At 43.0% G+C, this 27,052-nt stretch overlaps 1 protein-coding gene across 1 annotated transcript; it reads right to left on the reverse strand.

Annotated features, from left to right (window-relative positions):
* Positions 1-22,536: 22,536 nt before the first annotated feature.
* On the reverse strand, positions 22,537-26,927 carry ZIC1 (Zic family member 1). The gene is made up of 3 exons (XM_032346328.1): positions 25,172-26,927; positions 23,582-23,745; positions 22,537-22,908 (listed from the first exon to the last, which is right to left on the reverse strand). Exons 1-3 carry the CDS (start codon positions 26,151-26,153, stop codon positions 22,711-22,713), a joined length of 1,344 nt encoding a protein of 447 aa, XP_032202219.1. The 5' UTR covers positions 26,154-26,927; the 3' UTR covers positions 22,537-22,710.
* Positions 26,928-27,052: the final 125 nt, after the last annotated feature.

Raw genomic sequence — 27,052 nt, forward strand, 5'->3', positions numbered from 1 at the left:
GTGTAATAGGGGATTGATTTTTTTGTCAATTATAACATCTCACCAGCACATACTGTGTAGCCCCTATCTCCCACTCCCCTCTTCGAGCTACAGCTTATTGGACCAGTGTATATATCTGATACTTAAACTGGGAAAATCAAATTATCTCTCATAGGAAATTGAAATTGGTCATTGCAAGACTAAGCCAGTCAGAGAACTGTGAAAATTAGAACCATAGGCCACGTGGAATTTGAGACCAATGTCAAACAATACCATTATTAGAGTGAAATTTGAGAGAGACAAAGAAACTGTAACTAAGGAAAAAAAGCTTAGGCAAAAAAAGAGAAATAGGGGATGGACCAGATATGTAGAGACAGAGACGCATGTGGCCTCCTACTTTCTGTTGTCCACCCACATGCAGAAACTACACTTTGTTTCCTGTCCATGTTCCTTCCTATCAATAAATACCCTTTTTAAAATTTCTTTTCACTGTTCCAGAATTCATTGTTTATGCACCACACCCAGTGCTCCACACAATATGTACCCTCCATAATACCCACAACCAGGCTTACCCAACCTCCCACCCCCCTCTCTAAAACCCTCAGTTTGTCTCTCAGGCCCACAGTCTCTCCTGGTTTGTCTCCCCCTCTGATTTCCCCCAACTCACTTCTCCTCTCCATCTCCCAATGTCTTCCATGTTATTCATAATGCTCCACAGTAAGTGAAACCATATGATACTTGACACTCTCTGCTTGACTTATTTCACTCAGCATAATCTCTTCCAGTCCCGTCCGTGTTGCTACAAAAGTTGGGTATTCATCCTTTTTGATAGAGGCACAATACTCCATTATATAAATGGACCATATCTTCTTTATCCATTCGTCCATTGAAGGGTATCTTGGTTCTTTCCACCGTTTGGCGACTGTGGCCATCGCCACTATGAACATTGGGGTACTTGTGGTCCTTCTTTTCACTACATCTGTATCTTTGGGGTAAATACCCAGTAGTGCAATTGCAGGGTCATAGAGTAGCTCTATTTTTAATTTCTTAAGGAATCTCCTCACTGTTTTCCAAAGTGGCTGCATCAACTTGCATTCCCACCAACAATGTAAGAGGGTTCTCTTTTCTCCACATCCTCTCCAACACGTGTTATTTATTGTCTTAATTTTGGCCATTCTAACTGGTGTAAGGTGGTATCTCAAGGTGGTTTTGATTTGAATCTCCCTGATGGCTAATGATTATGAACATTTTTTCATGTGTCTGTTAGCCATTTGTGTGTCTTCTTTGGAACACAGTCTGTTCATGTCTTTTGTCCATTTTTTGACGTGATTATCTGTTTTGTGTGTGTTGAGTTTGAGGAGTTCTTTATAGATCTTGGATATCAGCCCTTTGTCTGTAGTGTTATATGTGAATACCTTCTCCCATTCCATGGGTTGCCTCTTTGTTTTATAGACTATTTCCTTTGCTGAATAAACACTCTTAAATCAACTACATTAAATAGAATACTATTCCCTGTGATGTTTGAATCTTGACTTAAATAGCAATATCTTTTCTATAGTATAAACTAAGACAATAACCCAACATTGGAAAAATTATAAAATATAAAAAAGTGTGCTCAATGGTGAAACCACTGCTTTTAATTAAAATATATAAGAAGGCTAAGACCAAAAAAAAAAAAAAAAAAGGCTAAGACCAAGCCTGATTCTTTTTGTTTCAGGATTGTTCAAATCTGTATTAATTTGCATACCCTCATTATTTAAGTTATATCACTGTTAAAGCTATTCTCAATCTTTATTCAGCAAAAACTCCTTAATTCTGCCATACATTCCCATCAATTAAAACAGCTGTTTTTAGCCTGGATATCGCAAATCCTTGGTGGGGAGAGTTTCATGTAATTTGCTCCTACTAATAAAGTATATAAATTTATGACTTTTTTCCCTTTTTATAGACTTGAGAAGTTACAGTTCCTTGCATTCCCATACGCATTCATTAGTGGAAGAGAATATGGTGCGTTTACAGGTGGAACGACAAGATTCACACATTATCATCAGCCTGTTTTACTATTTCCCCAACACATAATTTGAAATATCCAAAGGAGATTTGTGGCACAAGTGTGAGCCTCTTAACAGACCAGTCACTGACTCAGAAAGGCATTTTCTGGCACCTTGAGTTAGGGCATCCCCAAAAACAGCATCTATTACACTGTCTCATCTCACTTAGTATTATTTCATTTATTATTTTCTGAAACTTTTTCTACTTGTTTCTTTTGTTTGTTTGGTTTGTCTTTCTTATTCACTTGAAAAAATTCCATGGGCTCACTAGTTCCATAGGCTCTAGAACCCAAGATGCCTGTTTTGTTCCTCACCATTTCCGTAACACCTTAGAATATGTTGCACCCCACACAAAACAGGTACTCAGCAAAGACTTGTGGAGAAGAGTAAGCGAATGGTTTAACTGACATGCCAAATGAATTCCCACTCCAGCACCTTTAGATTTTGTCTTTCCTAAGCCAGAATCCCCTTCCTCTTGTTCTCTTCCTGACTGGTTCCTTCACATCATTTAGGTCTCAGCTTAAATGTAAGCTCCTCGGAAAGGCCACTGATTACACTAACTTCTCCACCCCTCAACACCTCCATATCACACTATACTGGCTTAGTTTAAGCATAGCATTTACGACTATCTGAAGTTCCCCTTTGTATGTTATTCCTTCCATCTTAATTGTCACTGCCTACCTCCACCACAGGAATGTAAGCTCCATGAGGAACTTTGATTTATCACTGCATCTCCAGACCTTACAAGAGGGCCTGGGACTCAGAAGTCATTCAGCAAATATTTGTTAAATGAATGAATGAAAGGTTGAGAATTGCAGTTTTAAAATATATATTTAAAATACATGCCCACTGCTCTTCAGTATAAGGCAACAGACAACAAATTAAATTGCTATATGCGTAAATAATTTTTGAACAATTAAAATTTTACATAATATCTAGATAAAAAAGATTTACAAACTATACTTCCAGGTGTATTTAGAATCCTGGTTGGGTGCAAGTTGCTTATAATCAGTAGCTTATTTAACTTTGACTATTCTCACTTACTAGTTTCCAAGAAAGAAAATCTTTCTACCTTTCCTTATATAGACTAGAAAATGAAATTGCAAAGGAGATTCCACTACAATTAAACCACAACAATTTAGATTTGTTAAATGTATGCTACTGTCCAACGTATTTTGGTATACAAACACAGTTTGTAAAGAAAGAAATGTTCAATTCTAAAATCCCAACAAAACCCCCCAAACAAAAACAAACACAAAAAACAACAACAAAAAACTTGCATGTTTATATCCACAAACAGAATTTAGTTTCACTTCACAACAGATTCAAATCTAAAAGCAGGGGAGGAGTCCCTCCTCTAGGACAGAAAAGTCACAATTACAATCTCCCTAAGTCATCTGTTACTGAATTGGTCCATAGTAAGTAGAATGGAACTGTTAAATATGGAGACATTCACCACTAAGTCAGTTCTATTTTATGTCCTGCAGTATTTCCTCTATACAACCATCACCAACCAATAGATGGGCACCTGTAAGATCTCCCTTATACTCATCACTTTTGGGGAATCTTTTCTAATTAACTTCATTCAGTCAACAATTTGGACAACCAGTCAAAACGGATAAAAATGTTTACCCTCATGGAGTTTACATTCTAACTACATCACATTTACTTTATAGAAAGATAAAAATAAAAAATGAATAAAAAATCAATATAGATAAAAATAGATGAATAGCAGATACTTGATAGAGATGAATATATAGAGTCAGAGATACACCAACAGATACTATGGTTGGTACGTAAACACAGTTATCCTATATCTCCCAGGGCAGTCAGAATTATATCACTGAAGAGTATGTTTGGGATATAAATCAGATATGTTGCTTTCCAATTGTTTTCCTGTAACATTATGTGTGCATGTTATCCTCATTATGGGCTTCCCCTGAGCAGAAATATGTTGTTCATTTTCTTTGTACTATGTTCAGGGGGCAAGTTGTACAGTGCCCCCAAATAGGCTATGAGTTCATTAACTGAGTGTTTGTTGAATAATACATTGCATTTATAAGGTGATTTTAACTTTTTAAAAGGCATTTTCATGCATATTATCATTATTAATATCATGTACATATTCTTACTCTAATGCTAGATCAAGAAGAAGACAGCTATTATAGTAAGGGTAATGGCAGTAACAAGTAGTATGTTTGAGACCACTAGCCTTGTTTACTAAGACTCTGTCCAAGGTTGTTGCTGTTTGCCTTTTGTTTTTGGAATCTCTATGAAAGTCCAGACTCTAGAAATCACACACACCAGGAAGTTTAAAATCACAGCAACAGAAGCAGGGGAAAGGAAACAACTTTGGGCCCAGAGAAAAAGTCAAATCCAAGGGCACAATCTAGGGCTTTAGTCAATGACTTTTAAACTTTACTTTTTTAAAATGTAGATTCCCAATCAACACCCTAACCCATATTTTCTCATTCCTTAGACATGAAGTGAAGTACAGGAATATGAATTTGTATAAATACCCCCCCTCCAATATACTGACCCAAACTGCACCTGGGTGGCTCAGTCAGTTAAGTGTTTGCCTGTGTCTCAGGTCATGATCCCGGAGTCCTGGGATCAAGACCAGCATCAGAATCCCTGCTCAGCAGGGAGTCGGTGTCTCCCTCTGCCCTCATCCTCTTTGTGTTATCTCTTACACAGTCTCTCTGTCAAATAAATAAATACAGTCTTCAAAAATTATTCTGACCTGGAGCACCTGGGTGGCTCAGTGGGTTAAGACTTTGCCTTTGGCTCAGGTCATGATCTCAGGGTCCTGGGATTGAGCCTGGCATTGGGCTCTCTGCTCAGCCTGGAGCCTGCTTCCCCCTCTCTCTCTGCCTGCCCTCTCTGCCTACTTGTGATCTCTGTCTATCAAATAAACAAGTAAATGAAATCTTTAAAAAAAAAAAGGGGGGGGTGTCCTGGGTGGCTCAGCGGGTAAAGCCTCTGCCTTCAGCTGGGGTCATGATACCAGGGTCCTGGAATAGAGTCCCGTGTTGGGCTTTCTGCTTAGCAGGGACCCTTCTTCCCCCCTCTATCTGTCTGCCTATCTGCCTACTTGTGATCTCTGTCAAATAAATAAAATCTTAAAAAAAAATTATTCTGGCCCAAGTCTTCTGAGAAACACTGGTCCAGAGAGAACTTCCCTGACTGCAAAGGCTGGACTGGGGGCTGGGGATGGCTAGTCAGTTCAATGAATGGCTTCCACAGCTTGGCTTAGTATCAAAAGTCTGTTACAACAGGCATAACAGAGTGATAAGAAAAGCCATCATTTCTGAATGTTCTCATAAGAACCACTGCTGCTGGAGATGCATGCACCAGGATCTACCCCAGGGAGGAAAGAACTAGAATGCTTCTAATGACCTAGTTTCATGGTACTACCTAGACTGGTTTGTATTCTTGGGGGGATTTGGGTCCTAAGCAGGAAAATCTAGCATAGTCAGAACATGGAAGAAAACTATGACAGGATGCCAATCTTTGGGCAGGACAGGTTGAGAGGAAGATAATTTTGCACTTTGAATGGTTTAGTTATTCTTATCCCTAATATTCTAGATCTGGTTAGAAAATGGAGAAGGGCAACATAAGCTAAAACTAGAGGCCCACTATAAAAACTGAAATCTGAAAATCATAATTCAATTCCAAGTTCCATGAGTTACATTATGAGGATGCTGTGTTTTCCATTTCCATCAGAAATGGCCTAGAAATCAAGTGGGAAGGACAGGTGTGTTATGGAAGGAGAAAGAATGAGGCAGAAGTTAACCCTGAACTTCAAGAGTCTATATTTCTCACCAGAAAAGTAGATGGCACAGCATTATGCTATCACAAGAATTTCATTTTAAAATCTATAGCTATCATTATTTTCCCCACATGATAAGAGAGGTTCTACCATAATCAACGCATAAAACAACCACAAGAAGAAACTAACAAACAGATCTTTTCATTGATATTGGAATATTTAGATGACAAACATTCAAGTAACTGCAAGTTTAAATTATTAAGCTACATTTTTGCAGGCAAGCTGTTATGAACTGATATCTAATATATAGGAATATATGGAAAAATATTAGCATTTATTTAAATCAGGAGGAGAATTATTATATATTGAAAGAAGTTCATTGGCTTTTCCAAGTACACACTTGGTTAGTCCAGGATAAAAGGAGTAAAATTTTACCTTTTTAATTTTAAAGTCCAAACAATTTTTAATGAAAGCCTTTTGATTTCTCTTCAGAAAGATAGATGATAGACAGATAGGACAGACACTTTAGTGGAGTTCTTCCTGACCTTTTATCTTTTTTTTTCTGCTAGTTTATTAAGAAAAAAAATTAATTATATGCAGAAGTAGAGAGAATATTATCATGATCCCAAGTACCCATCACCCTGCAATAAAAGTCTTAGTTCTTACACTCACTCATACCCACCCCTCATCCAAGGTTATCTGAAGCAATTCCCAGACATCACATCATTTCATCCATAAATAGTTTAGCATAAAGCTCTAAAAGATCAGTTCCCCCTTTTGAAAAATCAACCACAACACATAGTTTCATATAACTTAATGAGATAAGGAAACATACATTTAAATCACAGTGCATAAATTCCTATTTATTACTATATTGATAATTGAGGTATGGCCTTGGGTGGTATAAAGCTTAAATCCAATGCATTTAAGTGATAGTTTTTCAAGTACAGTGTTTTTCCATACCAGTACAAGTTCATATGATTTCTCATTAAAAGGAATTCCTAGTCATCACATTTTCCCCAAATCAGAAACTTTTGAGTGAATTATTCTCACTCCATTATCAGTACTAGACTCTGGAAATTGTGAGATTTCCCACTCCAGGCTTTCATCTTCATTGATTATGATGATAATCAACCGAATTATTCTTTTCCTCTTGATCACTATAGAGCTCCTTGATTCCAGTGGCTAATAAAAGCTCTGGAAGCAAAACTGCTAAGAGGATCAAGAATAGCAACCTAAAGCTCAAACTCAAAGCTCAGTGTTTCAGAAAAACATACTAGTTCCCCCTCCACTTCATAGCAAACATTAACTACACTTTAGTTAAGTAACAAATATTTACATATTAAATAATACGATGTCTAGTATGTGCTTCAAAATAATCCTGGGGAAGAATGATGGATGGAAGTACAAACTACATTGACTGTAAGTTGATAAATGCTCAGGTTGGGTGATAGAGATTTATTACATTATTCTCTCTATTTTGTATATGTTTGAAATTGTTCAAAATAAAACGTTTAATGAAAAGGATAAAAAACACATGAAAACGACAAAACCAAGTCCTCAAACGTACTTTGCAACCCCTCTTGCCTGAAACGACTCACCCAAGCAGCTAGCAAGTACAAATCATACTGATCTGGGTTGTACCACTTTGCAACTGACCCAAAGAGCAGCAACCAAAGAAAAAACAAAACAAAACAAAAAAACATGAATCTGAATAATATATAAGCTGACCAGTTATTTCTAATTCTTTGATTAGTTACCAGTTAGTCCTACTTAGTTTCTAAAGAAGCTGAATGCAACACTTTTCAGAAAACATGAATTATTCCTCGGTTTTGTAGGGTGACTATGAAATCTTATAAAGTGGACATGAAATTTCCATGGAAAATACTGCCAGAAAATCATGTCAGTCTTAGGGAAAGAGAAAATACATGGCTTAATATTTCAGAACAAATTGAAATTCATGAAAAATTAGTCATATGCCGATACATCTATAGTAAAAATTTTTTTAAACTGAATAAAAATTTAAAAAGAATCATAATAAAAATAAGAAAAAGATTTATTTGTTAGTGACAACGGAATCTTAGATTAAACAAATAATAGAAAGAGAAACACTGTACAATTCCGCAATGGGGAAAATATCGTGGTGACCAATCCGTGTCCTCTTCTGAGGTATTTGCCTGGAGTTGTCAGAACTTGGTCTCTGCTTGGTCTGACCCACTTCAATCATTAAAATGGACACCCTGGTTGCTGAAAAGCTCTGCCCAGCCCCAGAGCCCAGCATTCACAGAGTTTAAGCCCATCAAGGGAGCCCAGGCTAGCTGACTACAGATGGGCACTTGGACAAAACTTCCCCCCAAAAGACAAAGGCCTGGCAAGGATTCAGGCATTGAGCTCACAACACCACTACCACCATCCTGAGAAAGGTCTTTTGAAAATTTCATATGACCTTAGGTTCCAGAGCAAGCCATAGAAGAAGAGAAGAAGGGGAGGTAAAGGGGAGGAAAAGCAAAGGAGCAAAAGAGGGCATGAAGGAAGGAGAAGAAAAATCCATGACATGATATTTTGTTCTGATTTTCTAAATCAGCAAGTGACACACAATATCTTTTTTTTTTTTCAGTATTCCAAAATTCATTGTTGATGCACCACACCCAATATCTTCTTAAGAGAATCAAAAACTTAAACATTTCCTAATCGATTTTGTTTATGCCTCTCTTACAACAAATACCACATTTTACTTTATATTTTGACTAACTGTATATGTCTCTCCTATTATATTCCTGGAGGGAAGAAAGCATTTGAAATTGATTTTTGAAATGCCATAGTTTCCATAACAAGAACTATACTTATTTTTAATGTTTGCCGGGTTAATTAGTTAATCAATCAATTGGCCTAGTCAAGTGCAGTTAACTGATAGGTAAGTAACAAGCAACAGCTGCAGAACCTGTGGATTGGATAGTATACACCCTGTATTTAGCTCTTCACACTGATCTAGCGAGGAGAGTGTGCAGGAGCATTGTGTTTTCTTCTTATTCTTGTTACTTTGGACTGTGGGATTTGTATAGCTTTCAGTTCATTAATACATATAGGAAGCATATTTTACATGATTTGCATATGATCAGAACTTAGCTTAAACTTCCCAAATCCAGATCCTTAAACAATTAAATTTAATAGTGTTTCCATCTCCTAAGCACCCTCTGCCCCTGGTTTATGAAAATATTCTTTGTAAGTCACATAAACAAAACACTAGAAATGTATTTCATTTCCTTGCCAAACTAAGAAAGAGAAAAAGATAAGTTCCCTGTATTGTTCCTAGTTTAATAGAATGTGTATATCTGAAACGGGACTCTTAGAAAAGAAAACCTTAACAATGAGGTTTTACAATTAGGAGTTGCTAGTTTATTTCATTTATATCCAAATCAGTTAAGAAGATTTCCCTGATTTCATTTTTTTCACAAATAAAATTCTACAGTTCAAAGTTTTTCTTTCTTTAATACATAAACAAGACTAAGTAAAATCACTACTTTAAGGACTATATAAAAATGTAGTGAGTATCTTGTCTAGGGCACTGATTTCACAAGTGAAAAAGCTAAGTAAAAGCCAAGAATATTAACTGACTTTACGAGGTCAGCAAGTGAAATCATGATTGGAGCAGTATAAAAATTGTACAAACCACTTATTTGAAGATACACACACACAATAACCTTTAAATGTGGTCCTTCCATTCAATTATTGCCTTAAATCTGTAAATATTTATTGATTCAGGAACTATAATAATACTAGCTGACTTTTTTTAATCTAATGAATATCCTAGGGTTTTTCTCAACCAGGGTGTTATATACATAGTCTCAGGCTCATAAATTTCAGCCTGCTGTACCAAAAATAGCAGAGCTTTCTGGAAAGATTTATAGTATATAAAAGTAGTAGGACAGAAAACAGAAACAGCACCGAAGTTGTTGAATACCAGTTAAATGTTGTCCTCGACTCCAGATATTTTTTTTCCCATCTCACACACATTTTTGGAATTTTAAATAAAAATTCAGGTATAATAAGCCATAAAAATAGGTACTAATTATTAAAGAAAAAAAAATGTTTGACCCTGGACCTTTGTTTGTTTTCATTTCCCTAAGTGATATCTCTTTTGATTTTTCTTTTTGTGCACAAGCATCTCTTTTCTAATATATTTAACACACACAATTCTTGGGAATTTTTATTGACCCATGCTTATGGAATTTTGTACATTTATTAATGTGACCATTTAAACTTTTTAAAACTGTCCTTCATAAAGATTTCAATACTGCAAATATATTTATAAGTTTTATAAGAATGTGCTCCATTTTTACTCATATTTTACAAAATAATTATTGCACACTTCAGAGGAATCTGTACATATTTGTTAAATGTTTACCATAAAATGATTGTTTAAAAATAAATTACTAATCTGAGAATAAAAGGTCATCATCACAGTTCTGAATCAAAAGCTGCCTGCAGGGCTCTAAAACTTCCAAAGGAAAAATTAAAGTTCAGTCAGTTGTTTTTCTGTCTGTAAAACATTAAGCAAATTACCTGCCTTTCAAAGTGCTTTTCAAGATATTTCTACCTCCTATAGATAGAACTAGAAAGACTTTTCATACTGGCCCTGTGGATACTGACAAATACATTTTATATTTATGTGTATGAAGATAATTTTATATTTTTGAAAGGTGCTACTTACTAGTTTTACGCAGCGATACATGGGAGCTTCATTTTTATATGCAGGATGTCTCAAACAACTAATTCGACAAGGGAATTTCAAAAAAGTTATTTATGCCAAATAAGATACTATTCAAGAAGTTTAAATTTGTGGATTATTGTTCCTACTTACATAAAAATTATCTTAATTTGAATGTGTTTTTAGTTTAATTCTAATATCACTTTGTTCTTTTCCAGAAAATCACCTCAATCACCTGTGGAATTCTGTCATATAAGGCATGATTTTTTTTTCCTTTTGTGGGGAAGAGCCCAAGAGAGAATTCGCACCACAATGACCCTGCTGTGCCCTATGTTTATTCGGCAGTAATCCTCAGGGAAAGGATTTTGAAAATGTATTAGAGCTAGAACCAAGAACTGATGTTATTTTGTAGAAGTTAGTACTGCTTAAAATTCTATTTTAAGTCAGATATTATATGTGTAATTCCTTTTTAAAAAAAGAAAAAAGAAAAAAAGAAAAGCTGCGTTTGATGTTACAAATGAAAGGTTTTGTTCCTGATACCGAATTACACCATTCATTTATCTTGGCCCTATTGGTGTAGGTGGAGTTTTTTCCCCTCCTTTTTTACTCAACAACAACGATAGTATCAGATCTCAGACTAAGAATCTGACCAAACAGAAAGGATGATGTGAACATCCCAGATCCAGCTTTATGAAGCAACGCCCCCCCCCCAACCCACACACATGCACACCCTTGGTTGATAGAGATGATTAAGCTCCTCAAGCTAGAATCTATCTACAGGGAAGTTGGAGCATGCAGTTCCCACACGCCCAAGTATTGACGCTTCCGCCAAGAATCCCCAAACCAGTTACAAAGTGAGGAGCTCAAATCTACAAAAGGGTGGATCCAGGGGGCAGATGGGAACGCAGGAGGGTGTGAAGTTAATAACTATGCTTTGAGAAACCGAAAAGCTTATTATGTCAAATATATGTTATATATATATATATATGATATGTATAATATATATACGATATGCATAATATATATACGATATGTATAATATATATACGATATGTATAATATACATATCGTATATATTATATATTATATAGACAGCTCCCACTTGAATAATAATAGCTTGAGCTTTCTTTGCAACACTTATCGTCTAATAATTAATGATGCCCGCGCGGGGCACCTTGTGGCCAGGGCTTGAGTTCGGGCGACCGGGAGCCCCCGACGTCTGCGGCAGCGCGGCCTGCGGTCCGGTCCCCGGGTGGACCAAGGCCGTTGGGGGACTTTGGGGAGGGAGCCCGGGGCAGGGCTCGATGTAACCCCAGAAAGATGGAAAGGGGCTTCCTTCACGCCAGCCAGAAAGTCACGTCGCAGTTAGAACCTCAGTGTTCGTGGCTCCGGGGGGCACTCGCGGGTACCCCAGACTTGTTAGGGGTTAGACGAGGGCGGGGGCTGTAGAGAAGGTTGCCAAAGAAACTAAGAGTAAGTCTGTAAGCGGCGATCGCTTCCTTCACTCTTTCAAGATCGTAAATCAGCGCTACACTGTTTCCACCGACACCCAAAAGTGGACCTTAAAATGAAACACACCCACCGCTTCCATCTCAGCTTGACACAATTTGGAAGTTGGTGATCCTGGGCAGTTTCTCGCCCTTACATCAGTAGCTGGTGATCGCAGCCTGGGGGAGGAGGGTGCTGGGACCCGCCTCTGGGGGAAAATGAACTCGATCGATGTCGCAGTTCACTAGCCACAATCTTTCCTTTCTCCTTTCTCTGACAGCCTTTCCCTTCTTTCTCACTCTCTTCTTAACTCTTAGAACAGCTTTTACAACCCTTCCAAGCCTGAGAAGTTCTCAAGATTTTGGGAAGGTGTGGTTTTTCCAAAGGAGACCAGGACGTCTGTCTTCTCAAAAAGTGTTCAGCCCGCGCAGTTGTCCTTGTCCTAAGGGTTGGGAACCAGCGTTTAGCGAGCCATCGGCCTGTGCCTGGGACGCTATCTACAGAACTCATTCTGGAGCAAATCCTGTAGGCCCTGTCTGGATTTCTTCTATGTACACTTTTGGAGAATGACTTCTCCCCACTAGTTTCCTTATTTTTACACTATCTTTTTTTATTATTATTATTATTATTATAGTGTCTTTCTCGTTTAATTTCCCATATTTTCATCTACTCTCAGTGGACACAGGGGAATGGAGATAGAGACTCCCTGAGCAAAGACACGAGGCCAAAAACTGGTTCGTGTACGTTTTCGCCTGGAATAAATTCGAGTCACAGGAACCGCCCCTGTGCAAACCCAGCAAAACCCAGAGGCGGAAACTAGCACTCAGGTGCAGAAAACTTCCTTTGCTTCTGCGGTACTCTGCGCAGGACAGCACCGTAAGGAAGTCAGCTGGTAGAGGGTCGAGAGGCACAGAGCAGAACACCATTTCGCTTCGTCCTCCCCTGCACTCTCAGAGTGGCTGGGAACTTAGATAAGAGCGAATCCCCCCCACCACCACCACTTTTAGTGGGCTCTGCTATTGGGGGAAAGAAAAGAAAGCATTTTCTGTCTGTGCCTTTTTAAGTTAGACCTTTAATGTCGACTTAAATAAAATGACACCTTCCTGGGTCAGTCAATTAATACCGCGGGAGCCGCGGCGCCTTCCAAGTCAAAGTCCCCGACTCCAGCCCCAACCGTGTGGCCAGGGAGCTGCAGGTTCAGCCGCAGCGCTCCAGGCCAGGGCCCTAGCCGCCAGCTTGCCTTCGCTTTCTGGGCTCCAAAGTCCGGAGACAAATCGAACCAAATCAAGTTGAGGGACGCATCAACTTTGAAATAGCTTTAAAATCCGCGATTCTCCTCTGTATGTGCCCCCACTGCCTGGCGTATATAAATTCTGACACTCTTACTAACTCTATTGAGTAAAACATTAACTCAAAATATATGAATCTCAAAGAAGAATTTTTGTCATAACTGTGCCGCTGCCTTCACAGCCTTGCCTGGTGTTAGGATTTAACACAACAGAATTCATTAGAATGAATGATTAACCTTATTTATAAGCATTCCCTCAAAGTGGCGACTTGGAAAATTTCAGGAATTATTCAAAGAAGGCTTTTTGGTTTTATGTTGTTTGTTTTTTAAGGAGATAGGAATGTGTCTTTTACGGGGTGTCTGTCCTTCACTACCCTTTTCAGGCAGCGATTGGCCCTCGTGACATTTGGTTAAGCCTCGGGACTTAAAAAGATCATTTCCTCATACACTAATTTGAGCAAAATCTGGATTCAGAGTGTGGGTTTACACGCCCAGCTCGAATGTCTAATGTATCAAATCCTCGTTAACGAACGGCCCGCTCCGTGGCCGTGTCAGCCAAAGGTCAGCCCCGTGCAACAGGGCAGCGCGGTTCAAAAGCACTCTTCCAGAGCCCTGCCTACCCCTCCCCCCAAAAATCCATCTTTCACATTTCAATAATAGAGCACACGGAGTTCCAACAAGAAATACCAAGGCTGTTTTTCTTTCTCTCCTTCTTTCTTCACATTAGTGACATGTAAACGACGTGTCCTAGGGCAACTACTGAAAATTTAAGTTTATTTCCCCCCACCCCCGCCAGAGGAAAGGGAGTGCAGTTAGTGGACAAGGTAATTGTCGAAATGTCCTCAAGAGGCACGTATATTTGAGAAGCGTGACTGAGAAATCTTCACTTAAAATAGTAAGAACAACGACGACGACGACGAAGACTTCACAGCATTCAAATGGAAACCATGAGTAAACTTTGTTGGCGACCTTAGGGATTAGAAACTGCTTTGGGGAAGGGACGGTTCTGCTCCCCTGCTACTAGCCCAATACACACATACACACACACACACACACACACACACACACACACACACACACTCTTTAGAGATCAGCAGAAAACTCCAGCTTAAAAAGGTAGATTTTGGTGTCCACAGGGACAAAGAGGATGCAAGAGAGCAAGGATCCTTTTCGCTCCCGCCTCACTAGGGAGCCCCGCGACATGTCTCACTACCTTGGGGTCCCCGGCGTTCATACACACCAGCCGCAGAGGCTGGATTGGCGCGGCTGCTCCAAATCAGCCCAACTTCTCAGCGCGCGCCTCGGGCCACGCGCGTGCACGAAGTCGCGGGCCCAGTCAGCTAGGAAGGTGGAGGGGCGGGGTGGGGGAAGAACGCGACTTACCAAGTCTGGGGTCTAGATTTCGGGAAAGGTTGGCAGCAGACAGAAGCCGGGCAGATAGTCCTACCGAAGACGGGCAATATGGGCAGGGACTAAGGCGCGAGTGGGGGAAGGAAAGCGCCTGTCTGGTTTGGGGTCCATCTTGGCCCCGGCCCGCTCCCCCGCCGTCGCTTCCGCAGACTAAACTCGGACTGACCGGAGGAGGCCACAGAGCCCGCCTCGCCTCCAACAGGCCAGAGCCTCCGGGCCTCCGGGGCTCTGGCGCCGACCCGGGGGCGCCGTGGGGGTGGTTGGGGTGGGGGGAGAGGCGTCCCCACTCTCTGGCCCGGGAGAGAGCAACCATGTCGCCAGCAAGGATGCTGGCGGCCAAGCTGAGCAGCCGGGCAAGTCCGTCGCGCCGGGCCGCTGGCTAGCAGACCCCGGCCCGCTCCCGCCCCCGCCCCTCCCTTCCGTCAAGCCCCTCGCCAAATGAAAAGGGTTCTTTGGGCCCTGGCCTTTTGGGGAGGAACGCAAGAACCCACGCTGGGTTTGAGCTTTCCTCTCACAGTGAGCCCGACACGGGTCTTCATCATAAGCATGGAGTCCGTGGACTCTAGATCGCGCCCCCGCTCCAACACGCAACAACGCGTTCGAACACAAAAGGACCCAAATCGCGAAGGGTTCCCTGTGAGGTGGGTCTTGTGGCGGGGAGAGTTCGATCAAGCGATTTCTGCCGTAGGAAATAGACGCTGGGCTCTTGGGCCTCTGGGGAACTCAGACAAGAGAACCCTCCTGCTCCAACCCGTTAGGCCAATTCCCCGGGTGTGCGGGTGACAGGCTTCTGCCAGGTCTCTGTGGGTCCAGGTCCCTGTGGCTTTTCTCATGCCATCTTCGTATTATCAAGCTCTGAGACCTAGAGTCTGGGAAAGAGGAAAGGCCTTGTCCTGGAAGGAACATTTCCAAAACCACTGGGCCGCGCCCTTAAACTGAAGACTTAGTGAGTGGTGGCTGTCAGATTAAATGATGCTATGACACACACACACACCCAAGAACTGGAAGGGTGAAGCTGGCCCTGGGTTACAGTGCAGTGACACAAGGGCTCTCCTGTTGGCAGTGGGGGAAGCCAGAGGGATGGGTATCATGGAATGGGTCCACCCATTCATTTACAAGTAAAATCCAGAGGAGGATTGGAACCTGTGGCAGCCATTATCTGATGACAGGGGACCTAGGATTTCGACTAAAACACCCAAAGACAGAACTCTATAGAGGCTGATCTCAAAATAGAATAATCCAGGAACCCTCCACCACCCCTTCCCTTTGTTTACAAGTTGGTCACTCCACCGGACAGGTTATGTACTGACTCTGGAACTGTCAATACAATGGCCACAAAATATCATGCAACGTGCAGAACCCCAAGAATGTCACCAGTGCCTGAAACTCCTGATTTCTCTCTCCAAAGTCCACACTTTCCAGGTCTCTCAGTCAGGGCAGTTCCTCTACCAGTCATCAGCTAAGTACGTTTGAGCTTAACAAAAGTACATCAACTAGAGAGGTGACGAACATCATTTGGGAAGGGTCGATGAAAACCTTAGACCAAGCTGCTGCTAGCCCCCTAAATGGGTAAGTGGTGGCTGGGACACAGAGAGAGGAAGAGCAACTAGGAGAAAGAAAGGAAAAGGGGAGAGAGACAGATAAGGGGACATTCAGGCCTATAGCTGGGCAAAGAGGGTGGGCGCTAAGAAAACCCCTACTGCCCTTTCCCCCTCCCCTCATCTCAGACTTGGGCTCTGTTTAGGTACCAGATGAGTGGAAGGTACGTATTCTCCTTGGAACTAAGGGAGAAGAAGGGCCGGGGTGCAGCTTCCGGCTTAGGAGAGGACAGGCAGAGGGAGAATTCTCAGTGTGCTTGTCTCTTGGCTGGGGGTTGCGCACATCGCAGGGCACGACGCTTGGGATAAGGGAGACTCTGCCTGGCCAGCTCAGCTTGCGGTTCGGATAACAACGAGCATAGGCTCGAGCCTACGGAAGTCTGCCTGGCTTTGTGAACTCACTTAAACCAACGCGGTTTGAAAACAAACACGTGCAGCTTCCTCACCGCACTATTTTGGCAGCCCGGCCAGCTCCTTTCACAGGCCCGAGCCTCTGAGAGGTTCCCTCCGCAGCCCGCGTGGGCAAAGGCGCCTCCTGCATATTCATCAGCACGTGGAACCGCGGGCCGCGAGCCGCGCATGCGTACAGCTCTCCCAACCGCAGCCCGGGCCCGCGGCAGCGACTTGGAAAGCGCCCCGCGGGGCTGCAGGGTGGCGCAAAGGGCCCCGCGGACGCGGACCGTCCGGCCCTCTGTGGAGGTGCTTTGACGAAGTCTTGCGGTTTCGCTCCCCCCATCCCGACACACGCATCCACCCAAAAGCGTGTTTTTATATTTTCAGGAAATTCTCCATGACAAAAATCTCCCTTGACTCAGAGACTCGTCCACTTCTATTCTTTCTCTTGGTTTTACCTTCCTCCACAACTCAGTTTTCTTTGCGAGAAGCGAGGCGTTTCCAGGATAGAAAATTTTTAAAAAGGAATCAGGATGTGAGCTTCTCTCACCCTCTTTACGTCTGTATGTTTTCTGTAGCTTAATGGGAATTGTCACACAAAGAATAGATTTACTAAGGTATCTAGACTTCGAACGTCTGGTGGGTGGTGGTATTGTTGGTTTTTTTTTTTTTTTAAGATATGAATTCCATGCTTATATCCACGTTTAATAGTTGATTCTTGTGTAGGTGAAAATATCACTAAGTTTCACAACCAGTGAATTTCCCTGCATATACTAGAGATTCCTTGCAACCATCACAGGCACACAAAATATTGTGGACAGATGACAGCAGTCGTATGTCTTTAGCATTTTCACAGCCAAATAATGTCATTTCCATACTAGATAGCTAAATCCTACTTTTTATTCTTGAAAAATCCACCTCCAGTATAGCATCAATTAGAAACTTCATACTGTTCTAGCTCCTTGCTCTAAAGTGGAAATAAACCATAGGAACTAATGCCAGAATTCGGCTTGCATGGTAAAAATAGTTCCTGGTTTGGCTTGATCTTGTTTCCTCTTGCCAGGGAGAGACTCTGGAGCAACCAGTCTTGCATAAATTAATGGAGAATATTGCCCATTCTCTGTGTATATTACACCATTATATTTGCAATAAACTTTGAAGAAAAGACTCAAATGTGACATATAGAAAGTTATTAACATGTTTCTTTTTTTTCCCCAAACTAGTGATTATCACTTGAGAAAAAATAGATTGCTGTATAGTTACCCTTATAAAATATTACTTTCTATATCTAACCAGTTTGAATGAGTACATATTACTGATGGTGATGTAAAAAGTTGTAAAAAGTTGAGAGTACCATGTGCAATATGAACCTTTAGTGGTTAACTGGCATAGATGGGATACATCTTTTCATTGCCACTCTATTTTCAAGAATTCTAAAACCAGAGAGTGATATCAACTGTGACCATCTTCATGGAAACATTTTTTTTCCTAATATGAACACACACGTTCTAAGAACTACACTTGATACTAGGAAGAAGCGAGAACTCTGCACCTAGAGAGGAGGAGATAAATTTGTAATTATTATTTCACATTGAAAAAAAAAAAGGAAAGAAATGTGAGTTGGGAATGTCTGAAATCTGATGGTTTCATATATAGTTTACAAGTAATCAAAAGCACCACAAGTTCAATGTCTTCCTTTGGAGTTTGCCAATAACTCCCCAAGCCATCTTAAACTGATGCTGCTCTTTAAGGACCATAGCCTTCTCCAAGCTGCTTCCTGGAAAGAAGTATGTTTTTGGTACTAACTATAGTTTTTGGTACTAACTATTCACCAGGAGTCCAACGCACTTATTGTATCTTGGCCCCAAAAAGGAGATGTCTGGAAGGTTCAGAGCTTGGGAGTGTAGTTCTGTTGCAGTCCTTTAAAAGTTCTGAGAAAACTTCACAATCAACAAATAAAAACATCTAAATGCCAGGCCCATCACCAAAGAAGGTTAGTGCTATTTTCATTGTCAGCTAAAGCAAAAAAAAAAAAAAAAAAAAAAAAAAAAAATGATAAGCATATGGGCCAATTGAAAGGTTACATCTTTCTTTTGGAGGTGGTTTGCTTCTTAAAGGTTAACTTGAATGCTTGACTTTAAAAAATCAAAATCATCAGCTGCAAATGCTTAAAGCAGTTGGGGGTAGCTTTTGAAGAAGAAAACAAAGGATCTGAAATGTTTGAAAATTACTTAACCTCCATATAAATGGTGCTTGTATATTTATATGCTTACTCTGTAAATGTACACACACACATATCACAACTCATTTCTCTTCATTTCTCAAATATGATTGCTTGTACTTAGGCATTTTTGTTGACACAATATAACTTTTTAATAACTTGTCAGTTGTTCTAATCACTTGATAGTACCAAGAATACAATGCAGTGGAAATATGAATCAGGATGGCTTTCTGCCTAAACCAAAATCCACAGCTACACAGAGAAACCAGCCATTTGCAGCATATTCAGCTCCTGCTAAATAGGGTCTAACAATATATCTCGCTGTTCACATTCATGTATTTCAAAACCTAATAGCCCATGAAGAAAAGTATGAAGAATACATCTCAAGAAGCAGACATTAAAGGTACCAGCAAAATAATAGACTACATTTAAGTTTGAAGCATTATTTTAAGCAACCTACATCATTAATGACTTTTTCTTTGTGGTGGGTGTTGGGGAAGAGAATGCATAATGGGCATTGGCATAAATACTGCCTTCTACTGTAAAAGTTCCTTTCCTGTGAGGGAGATTATTCACAAACACACACAGTATTCCTTGAATGATTTTTTAAAAAATTATTTGGCCAAAGCCAAAAAAAAAAAAAAAATCTTTTAAATGTGAAGTAGTTTTGAAATAAGTATTAACCCTTAAAATTTATATTTAGAATATCCTATAAATGATATATCATAGTATATTTAATAATTATACACAATAATATTAAAGTTAAAAAATCACATGAAACATAACAACTAGTGACACATTTATATTTCCAAAATTGAAGTAAACAGCTTTTAAGAATGGTCAAAGAAAAAAAAGCACTCGTTTACTATCTTCTTAAATGTACTAACAAAGTTAAAAAATACTGTTGTTATTATCATAAATACTCATGGTCAGGATCCCAGACATTTTGATCTCTATGGGAAGGGGAAGGATTATTAATTGAGGTGTTTATCTTCTTTTCTTAGAGAGATGGAACTATCTTCATTCATCTTTCTATTTTTTTTTAAATTTTTGGGCTTAATGTCTAGTGCCACTTCAAATACTACACTGTTAATCAATCTGAAACCTCCAAAGCCAACTGGGGACAGCTTTTGGTCTCACAAATTTTAGGAGCTAGCAGCATTTCTTGTTTAGGTGTTCAGCTTCCTTAAATCTCGCTAAACCTTGCAAGGTGGCGCTCTTTTCAGGAAAGGTTGATATTTACTCTTATAATCACAATAGTATTTTTTAAAAAGTTAACCACCACCATCTTCCAGTTTTTTATGTGCTACATAAACTGCACCAATTCCCCTCTTTCACCAATGAAAACTTTGTTGGCCAAAAGTGACAAATACAAATGGCAAGAGATGAAAAGACATATCAACAAAGGATTTTTTAAAAGAATTTAACGTTTTGATTTTGTAATTGGTCAATGATATACTCTGAAAAATTAAAGTCTCTTTGAAATAGATGTCAGTATCTTAAGGGGTTCTCATACTTTTGCAGGGTTTCCCCCCTCTTACTTTCCTTTTCAGAGTCAGTATGGCCTATGTTTTTCTGAACACACATAGTATATTTAAAAAAGCAGGTCCAGGTTCGTCCTTGTCCACAGTGAGGTCAGTTTCTGCCTCCTGCTCTGACACATCCACACCCTTGCAGCTACAGCCAAGGCCCTGATTTGTGATCTCCCCTACGTTGTCTGCTTAATGGGGCGATCATGCAAGCTACAACCAGAGACAAAGAAGCTCGCGTTCCTACCAGCACAGCTAACTTCGAAGGAGCAGCATAGCTTGCAAATCTATCAAACTAAACTGCAAGAAAGACAATCTGATTTAGAGAAAAGGCGTTCTGCTACAGTCATTAAGCACAAGTAATTTAGATTTTTTATATTGTCTCCTCATTTACAAATTTACTGTATCAACGCCAGCCAATGGAACGAATTTCTTAAGTAAATGAGAAATAAATAAAAGAGATAGAAAGATAATCAAATTACAGAAAATAATTCTCTTCCCTAGATGTATTTTTGAAAGAACTAATAACAGTGGCAAAATTATAGGAATAATAACATATCATAGGAAGTAATTAATTTAAATTAGCATCACATTTGAAGAAATATAAGTAAACCGCTTTATGGACGTTTACTTTTGTACAAAGAAGGAAGGTCTGTAAAAACATGCATCAATATCCTGAAAATTAGTTATGGCTATAAATGGTTTAATTGAAGACAGCAATTTAAAATATGATATTGTAAATCTGCAACTCAGTTTCAGCCCAGAGAATTTAATTTGGGGGGCAGCGGAACCCCCTGCTTCAAGTTCATTTGCAACACTGCAGAGTGAGCCCCCAAGCTTCTGACAATTCACCTACATTAATATTGATGTCGCCTGTGCAATCTATTTTTGTTATTTTTATGGTTGTTATTCTACGTCTGCAAAGGTCATTTAAATTATACAGCGGCCGAAAATTTGTTTCATAAATTTTGATATAAATACTAATTACACCCTCTCGGAGAGCCAGCAGGGTAGCATTCATTTATCACGTTTATACGACCTGCAATGACAGAAAGGGAAGGCGAGGGACTCTGGAAAAGCTTTTCTAGAGACCCACTAATGCTGGCCAAAGAGGCAGCAGGTTGCTGGGGGTGAAGAAGAAATTCCTACCACAATCACTGAGATTTAAGAATCTTTAATAAGGTACGAAAGGTTACCAAACAGTTCTGGAAACTAAAGTGTACATACGAGTTTTTCTAGCCATAAATATTGAATAGCTGTAACATGAATAAACCGGCCCTTTACATGCGGATAAATATGGAAACTAGGAATTATATACATTATGTGGTTGTATCTTTTGCCAAAAGCAACGGACAGTTATAGTTTATATCTTTTTTAATATCACTTTACATAAACAAATGGAACAGTTTGACACGCAGATCCAGGCTCGTACTATACGAATTCTTGACAGGACGTGAAACAACATTTTACTGCACTAAAGTACTTAGACTTTGGGACGAGAAATGTTTGCACTTTATACAAAAAAAAAAAAAAAAAAGCACATTAATACCAATAATATTCTGTTAGGTCGACGTGGAGACTGTAATCGTACAAAGTAATTCACATTTTGGTACACATTTACTAGAACATTCTTGCCATTCAGTACAAACAGTTGGCTTTTGGCCGCCCACCCCCCACCCCCCCCCGCCCGCCCGCCCGCCCGCCCGGCCCCTCCCCCCTCCCCCAATGCAAAGACCACAACGCCACGAACCCACCCGCCCGCTCCAACCGAGATATAACTATTTACAGAATCCAACAGTACAGTTTTAAGCTAATAATTCTGTATTTACAAGAATGCAAAGTAAAACAAAAACAAACAAACAAAACAAGCCCAGAGAGCCTGTTCGATTTCCGACGAGAAACTGGCCCTCGGTCGGGGTTGGCAGCACTCGGACAGGCAGCCGCCTTCTCCTCGACCACCCTCCCGCCCCTTGGCTACCAAACCTTTGCCAACAACAACAAAAAAACAAAACAAAAACAAAAAAAGGAAAAAGAAAGAAAGAGGAAAGAAAATAAAGGAAAAAAGGGGAAAAAAAATAAGGGTTTGGGGCTTTCTTTCTTTACTCGGTCCTGGGTCTATTGGCAGGTTTAAAAAAAAATAGGACTGCGGTGTCTGGGGCGGGGGGGAGGGGTAGGGGGGCTGTGTTGATTCGCAGGGTTCATTCAGTAATATTTTGTGTACGTGTGTGTTCAGTCTCTTAAATAGGGTTTTGTTCGGTGTTTTGTTTCTGATTTTAAACGTACCATTCATTAAAATTGGAAGAGAGCGCGCTGTGGCCGGCTGTGTGGTGGACTGCGGAGGAGGAAGGCGACAGGGAGCTGGTGGTCGGGTTGTCTGTGGAGGGAGACACGATGGTGGGCGGCGTGGAGGACTCGTAGCCGGAGCTGGCGGCGGGCGAAGGCTGCGAGCCCTGCGAGGAGGATTCGTGGACCTGCGGGAATAAAGTCGCGTTTTTAAGGAGATAAAGAGCCCGCGCGGCGGCGGCCTAGGACGGGTGAAGGCCGCTTGCCGTCTCCCCACGCAGCGCTGAAGCCCCTTGAGCTCCTGGGAGGCCTGACCCGCCGGACTTAGGCTTGGTTGCCCGCCTCCGCCCTGCAGGGCTCCAGGGAGGGACAGCGCCTCCGGGACTCACAAAAGAAAAATAGATCTGGGAAGGGGAAGGCAGGATTTGAGGCAAGAGCCGGCGACGGTCCCTCCTGCAGCCGTGGTACTTTGCTAGCGCAGATTTAGGTAAGCAAATGATTAGGTCTGTGTGCAAGAGCCCAGCACTTCTGCCAAGGCTGCCAGCTACAATGGCGGCAGCTCCGGCAGAGTCAACGCGCTGGTACAGCCCTGGCTATCTCCCTACCTGGGCCAAATTCAGTCGCGTACTTCCTTCTTTTTACTTTCATTATTTAAAAGTAAACTTAAAACAACGTTGGGTGCCCTCATGACCCTTTCCAGCCCCCGCCCCCTCTGCCCAGCCGCACTCAGCTAAGTGGAACCTTGGCCTTTCTGCCTCCGCCAGCTCCTTCCACCACCCGGCTGCCACTCGCCGCTGGGCTCTGGCAGAAGAGCAGAGCGGGTCCTGGCTCAGAAGCCGGCAGCGAGAGCGCGGCGATTACCTTCATGTGTTTGCGCAGCGAACTGGGGTGCGTGTAGGACTTGTCGCACATCTTGCAAAGATAGGGCTTGTCGCTCGTGTGCACGTGCATGTGCTTCTTGCGGTCGCTGCTATTGGCAAAGCGTCGGTCACAGCCTTCGAACTCGCACTTGAAGGGCTTCTCCCCTGGTGCGAAGGCAAGAAAGAGAGAAGTCTGATAACAAATCCTGCGGCTATTTTTAAAATTTTAAACAATAATTAAAACAAATAAAAAAATAAAAAGACAGCAGCTCAGTGTTAGTACTTTGCAAGTTCAAAAACCCGGGTCTTCAACAAAGTCGTCTATCTGCAGTGGCATTATAAATATCTGAACTACTTTAACTCCTAATCCAATTACATCCAGCTTTAATTCTTTTTTATTATTATCAGTGATGCTAGTTTTTCTAGATCCCGGAGTCGCTGCAGGTCTGGCTGCTAGTTTTTCTGCCCAGAGCGATATAGACGACTTCGGGCGGCTTCTACCTAGCTCTTGCTTTTTAATTTTCACATTGAGAACTGATTCTCCTGCTGTTTTGCTCTTCTCTCCTCCCCCACCCCCTCCCCGACGCTCCGCACCCCCCTCGTCGCCTCCTCCACCCCACCCCACCCTCTACTCACACTCACATTTTATAAGGTAATCTGGGCCGAGAGCTCGGCGCCGCAAATTCTTCCTTCACTCTGGCTTTAAACCCCAAGTTCCAAACGCGCTTCACAGAAATCACCCAGGCAAACCAAAATAGGGAAGCAGACAGGATTCCTGGCCTTGCCGGAGCTAGGAGCCCGGAATGGCCGGAATGGCCTGCCGGCTCAGACTACAGTCTTGAGCTCGCCGCGAACTTTTCTTTTAACTGTTCCTGGCTGGTCTCTTTATTTTTAAAGGCTAATACACAGCATTCGGTGTTTTGAAAACTATCTCATAAAATCTAACTAACAACAACAACAAAAAAGACTTCTCCGGCTTCTATTGACTCTCCCAACTCTTCAAGCTTACTCAAAAACAAGTCACTACTAAAATTGGGCTCTTTAAATATGCATAAGCCTCCGAAAGCTTCCTCAGGCCCAACTTATTTGCTTTCAATACCCACCCCCCCTTCGGTTTTTGTTTCTTTCTCTGCGCCTTCATCCTATCTCCTCCAATTTCCTTAGTTCCTTCATTTGACAACATCTTCACTAAGGTGCCTCGCGGAAGATGGTAGCCAAAAGCAAATGTTTAGATTTGTCTGCAGCTGGAGCTGCTGGCGCCTCCGCTGCCGGCAAGGACCGGCCACCTCTACTGGCGTTGCCCGCTGCAACGGCTCCACAAAGCTGGGCTTGTCTTTCTGCACTCCCAGCCTTTTTTTAACCCTCATGTAAAAATCTATATTCCTAGATACCTCTTGTCCAATCCTCTCTATACCTCTTCGTAAGTTCAAGCCTCAGACTAAAACCAGCGCACGCTTTCACTGCCTGCCTGCTGGAACCTGACGCCCAGAACCAAGCATGGCGGGGTTTGTGCGCCCCGGCGGCTGACTTTTAAACTTCGGGTCCCAGGCCCAGGATTGGGGGTGGGGGCTCAAGAACAGCGGTTTCGTACCTGTGTGCGTCCTTTTGTGGATCTTTAAGTTCTCAGAACGCGCGAAGACCTTGCCGCAGCCAGGAAAAGGGCAGGGGAAGGGCTTCTCGCCCGTGTGCACGCGGATGTGGTTGACCAGTTTGTATTTGGCTTTGAAGGGCTTGCCCTCGCGCGGACACTCCTCCCAAAAGCAGATGTGGTTACTCTGCTCAGGTCCGCCGACGTGCTCCACGGTGACGTGCGTGACCAGCTCGTGCATGGTGCTGAAAGTTTTGTTGCACGACTTTTTGGGGTTGGCCAGCTGCTCGGGCTCGATCCATTTGCAGATGAGCTCCTGCTTGATGGGTTGGCGCATGTAACGGAAGAAGGCGCCAGCGCCGTGATGCGCGGCCATGTTCACGTTCATGGGCCCGTAACCGTGCAGCTGCGGCGCGGCATAATGCTCCGAACGCGGGCTGGTCACCTGGCCGTACTGTTCGGGGCGCGGGTACATGTCCCCGGAGAAGCCAAGCCTCATCTGCCCGTTGACCACGTTGGGCGACGCGTGGCCCGCCGCCTGCTCGTGAAGGCCAGGGAAGAGGAGGTGGCCCGCGGCGTCCGTGTGACCGTGTGGGCCCCCGAAGCCTCCGGCTGAAGCAGCGAACAGACTGTGTTGGGCGCTGGCTGCAGCTGCCGCGTCGCCAAAGCCCCGGTTGCGGAACAGAAAGTCCCGCGTGGAGTTGAAAGCTGCGCTAGAATAGGAGCCGACGTGGCCCGGGTGGTGGTGATGGCCCAGGGCCGCGGCAGCCGCGTAGCCGGGGGCCTGCGACGTGAAGGCCGTCTGGCCGGCGGAGGCCAGCTCGTGAGAGCTGGGGTTGAGCTTGAAGGCGCCCATGCCGTCGGCGAACGGGTTGATGCCCAGGCCCACGTCGCGCTCGGCCACGTCGCCCGCCGAGTGGTGGCGGGACGCGCCAAAGGTGGTCACGCCGATCGCGGGGTACTGGGGGCCGGCGTCCAGGAGCATCGTGGCTGCTCGGGGCGAGCCCCGGCCTCCCCCGCCCCCCCCACCCTCGCCCGCCGAGGAGGGAAAATCAGGAGGAGGAGGAGGAGGAGGAGGAGGAACCGGAGGCGGAGGAAGAGGAAGAAGAAGAAGAGGAGGGAGGAGGAGTCGACCCACCTCGCGAAGTCCTAGCCCGCAGGCAGCGGCGCGACGCGCCGGGACGCCCGCCTGACCAAGCGCTGGGAAGCCGGACGGCTCCGGGCCGCAGGCAAGGCGGGCTCCGGCGCCCGCCAAGCAAACCCCGCCGGCCCGGTTCGCACTTTTCGCCGCTCAGTCTCTGCCGAGAGGACCCTGCGTCAAGGCTGCCCAGGCAAAGGCGAGGAGCATCTCAGCCCCCCAAAAAAAAACTTCCTCCCGGATTTGTAGCATAGAGGAATGTGAGCGCCGGAGCCGCTACTACTCGCCCTTTCTCCGCCTCGCGCCGTATGCCCCTCCTTACTTCTCCACTAGCCCCTCGCCCTTTCTTTTCTCTCTCTCTCCTTTCTCTCAGGCTCGCCTTCTCGCTCCTTCACTCTCCTTTTTCCCCCTCTGCTTTTTGCGGAAAAAAGGGGGGGGGGAGAAAAAAGAAAGAAAGAAAAAGCCAAAGAAAAGGCGCAAATCATGCACAATATTGTCTTTTGCGGTTTATCTTCCTGGGGAGAAACTTTCACCTCCTCAGCCGGGCGGTGAGCGCGAGACTGATAGCAGCAATCATTCCTGCAGATAAATGAATTGAAAGGACGACACCGTCCCCCCCTTGATGAATGGGAGCAGGGGGAGGTGTCACGTGCTGCTAACGCGGGCGCCCATTGGTGTGCCCGCTCTCCCCCCGCCTGCAGCCGCCGCGCCAACGGAGGGCGCGCCGAGGCGCCGCGCGCCGTTCA

Source organism: Mustela erminea, chromosome 1, assembly GCF_009829155.1.
Source record: "Mustela erminea isolate mMusErm1 chromosome 1, mMusErm1.Pri, whole genome shotgun sequence".
Classification (NCBI taxonomy): Eukaryota; Metazoa; Chordata; class Mammalia; order Carnivora; family Mustelidae; genus Mustela; species Mustela erminea.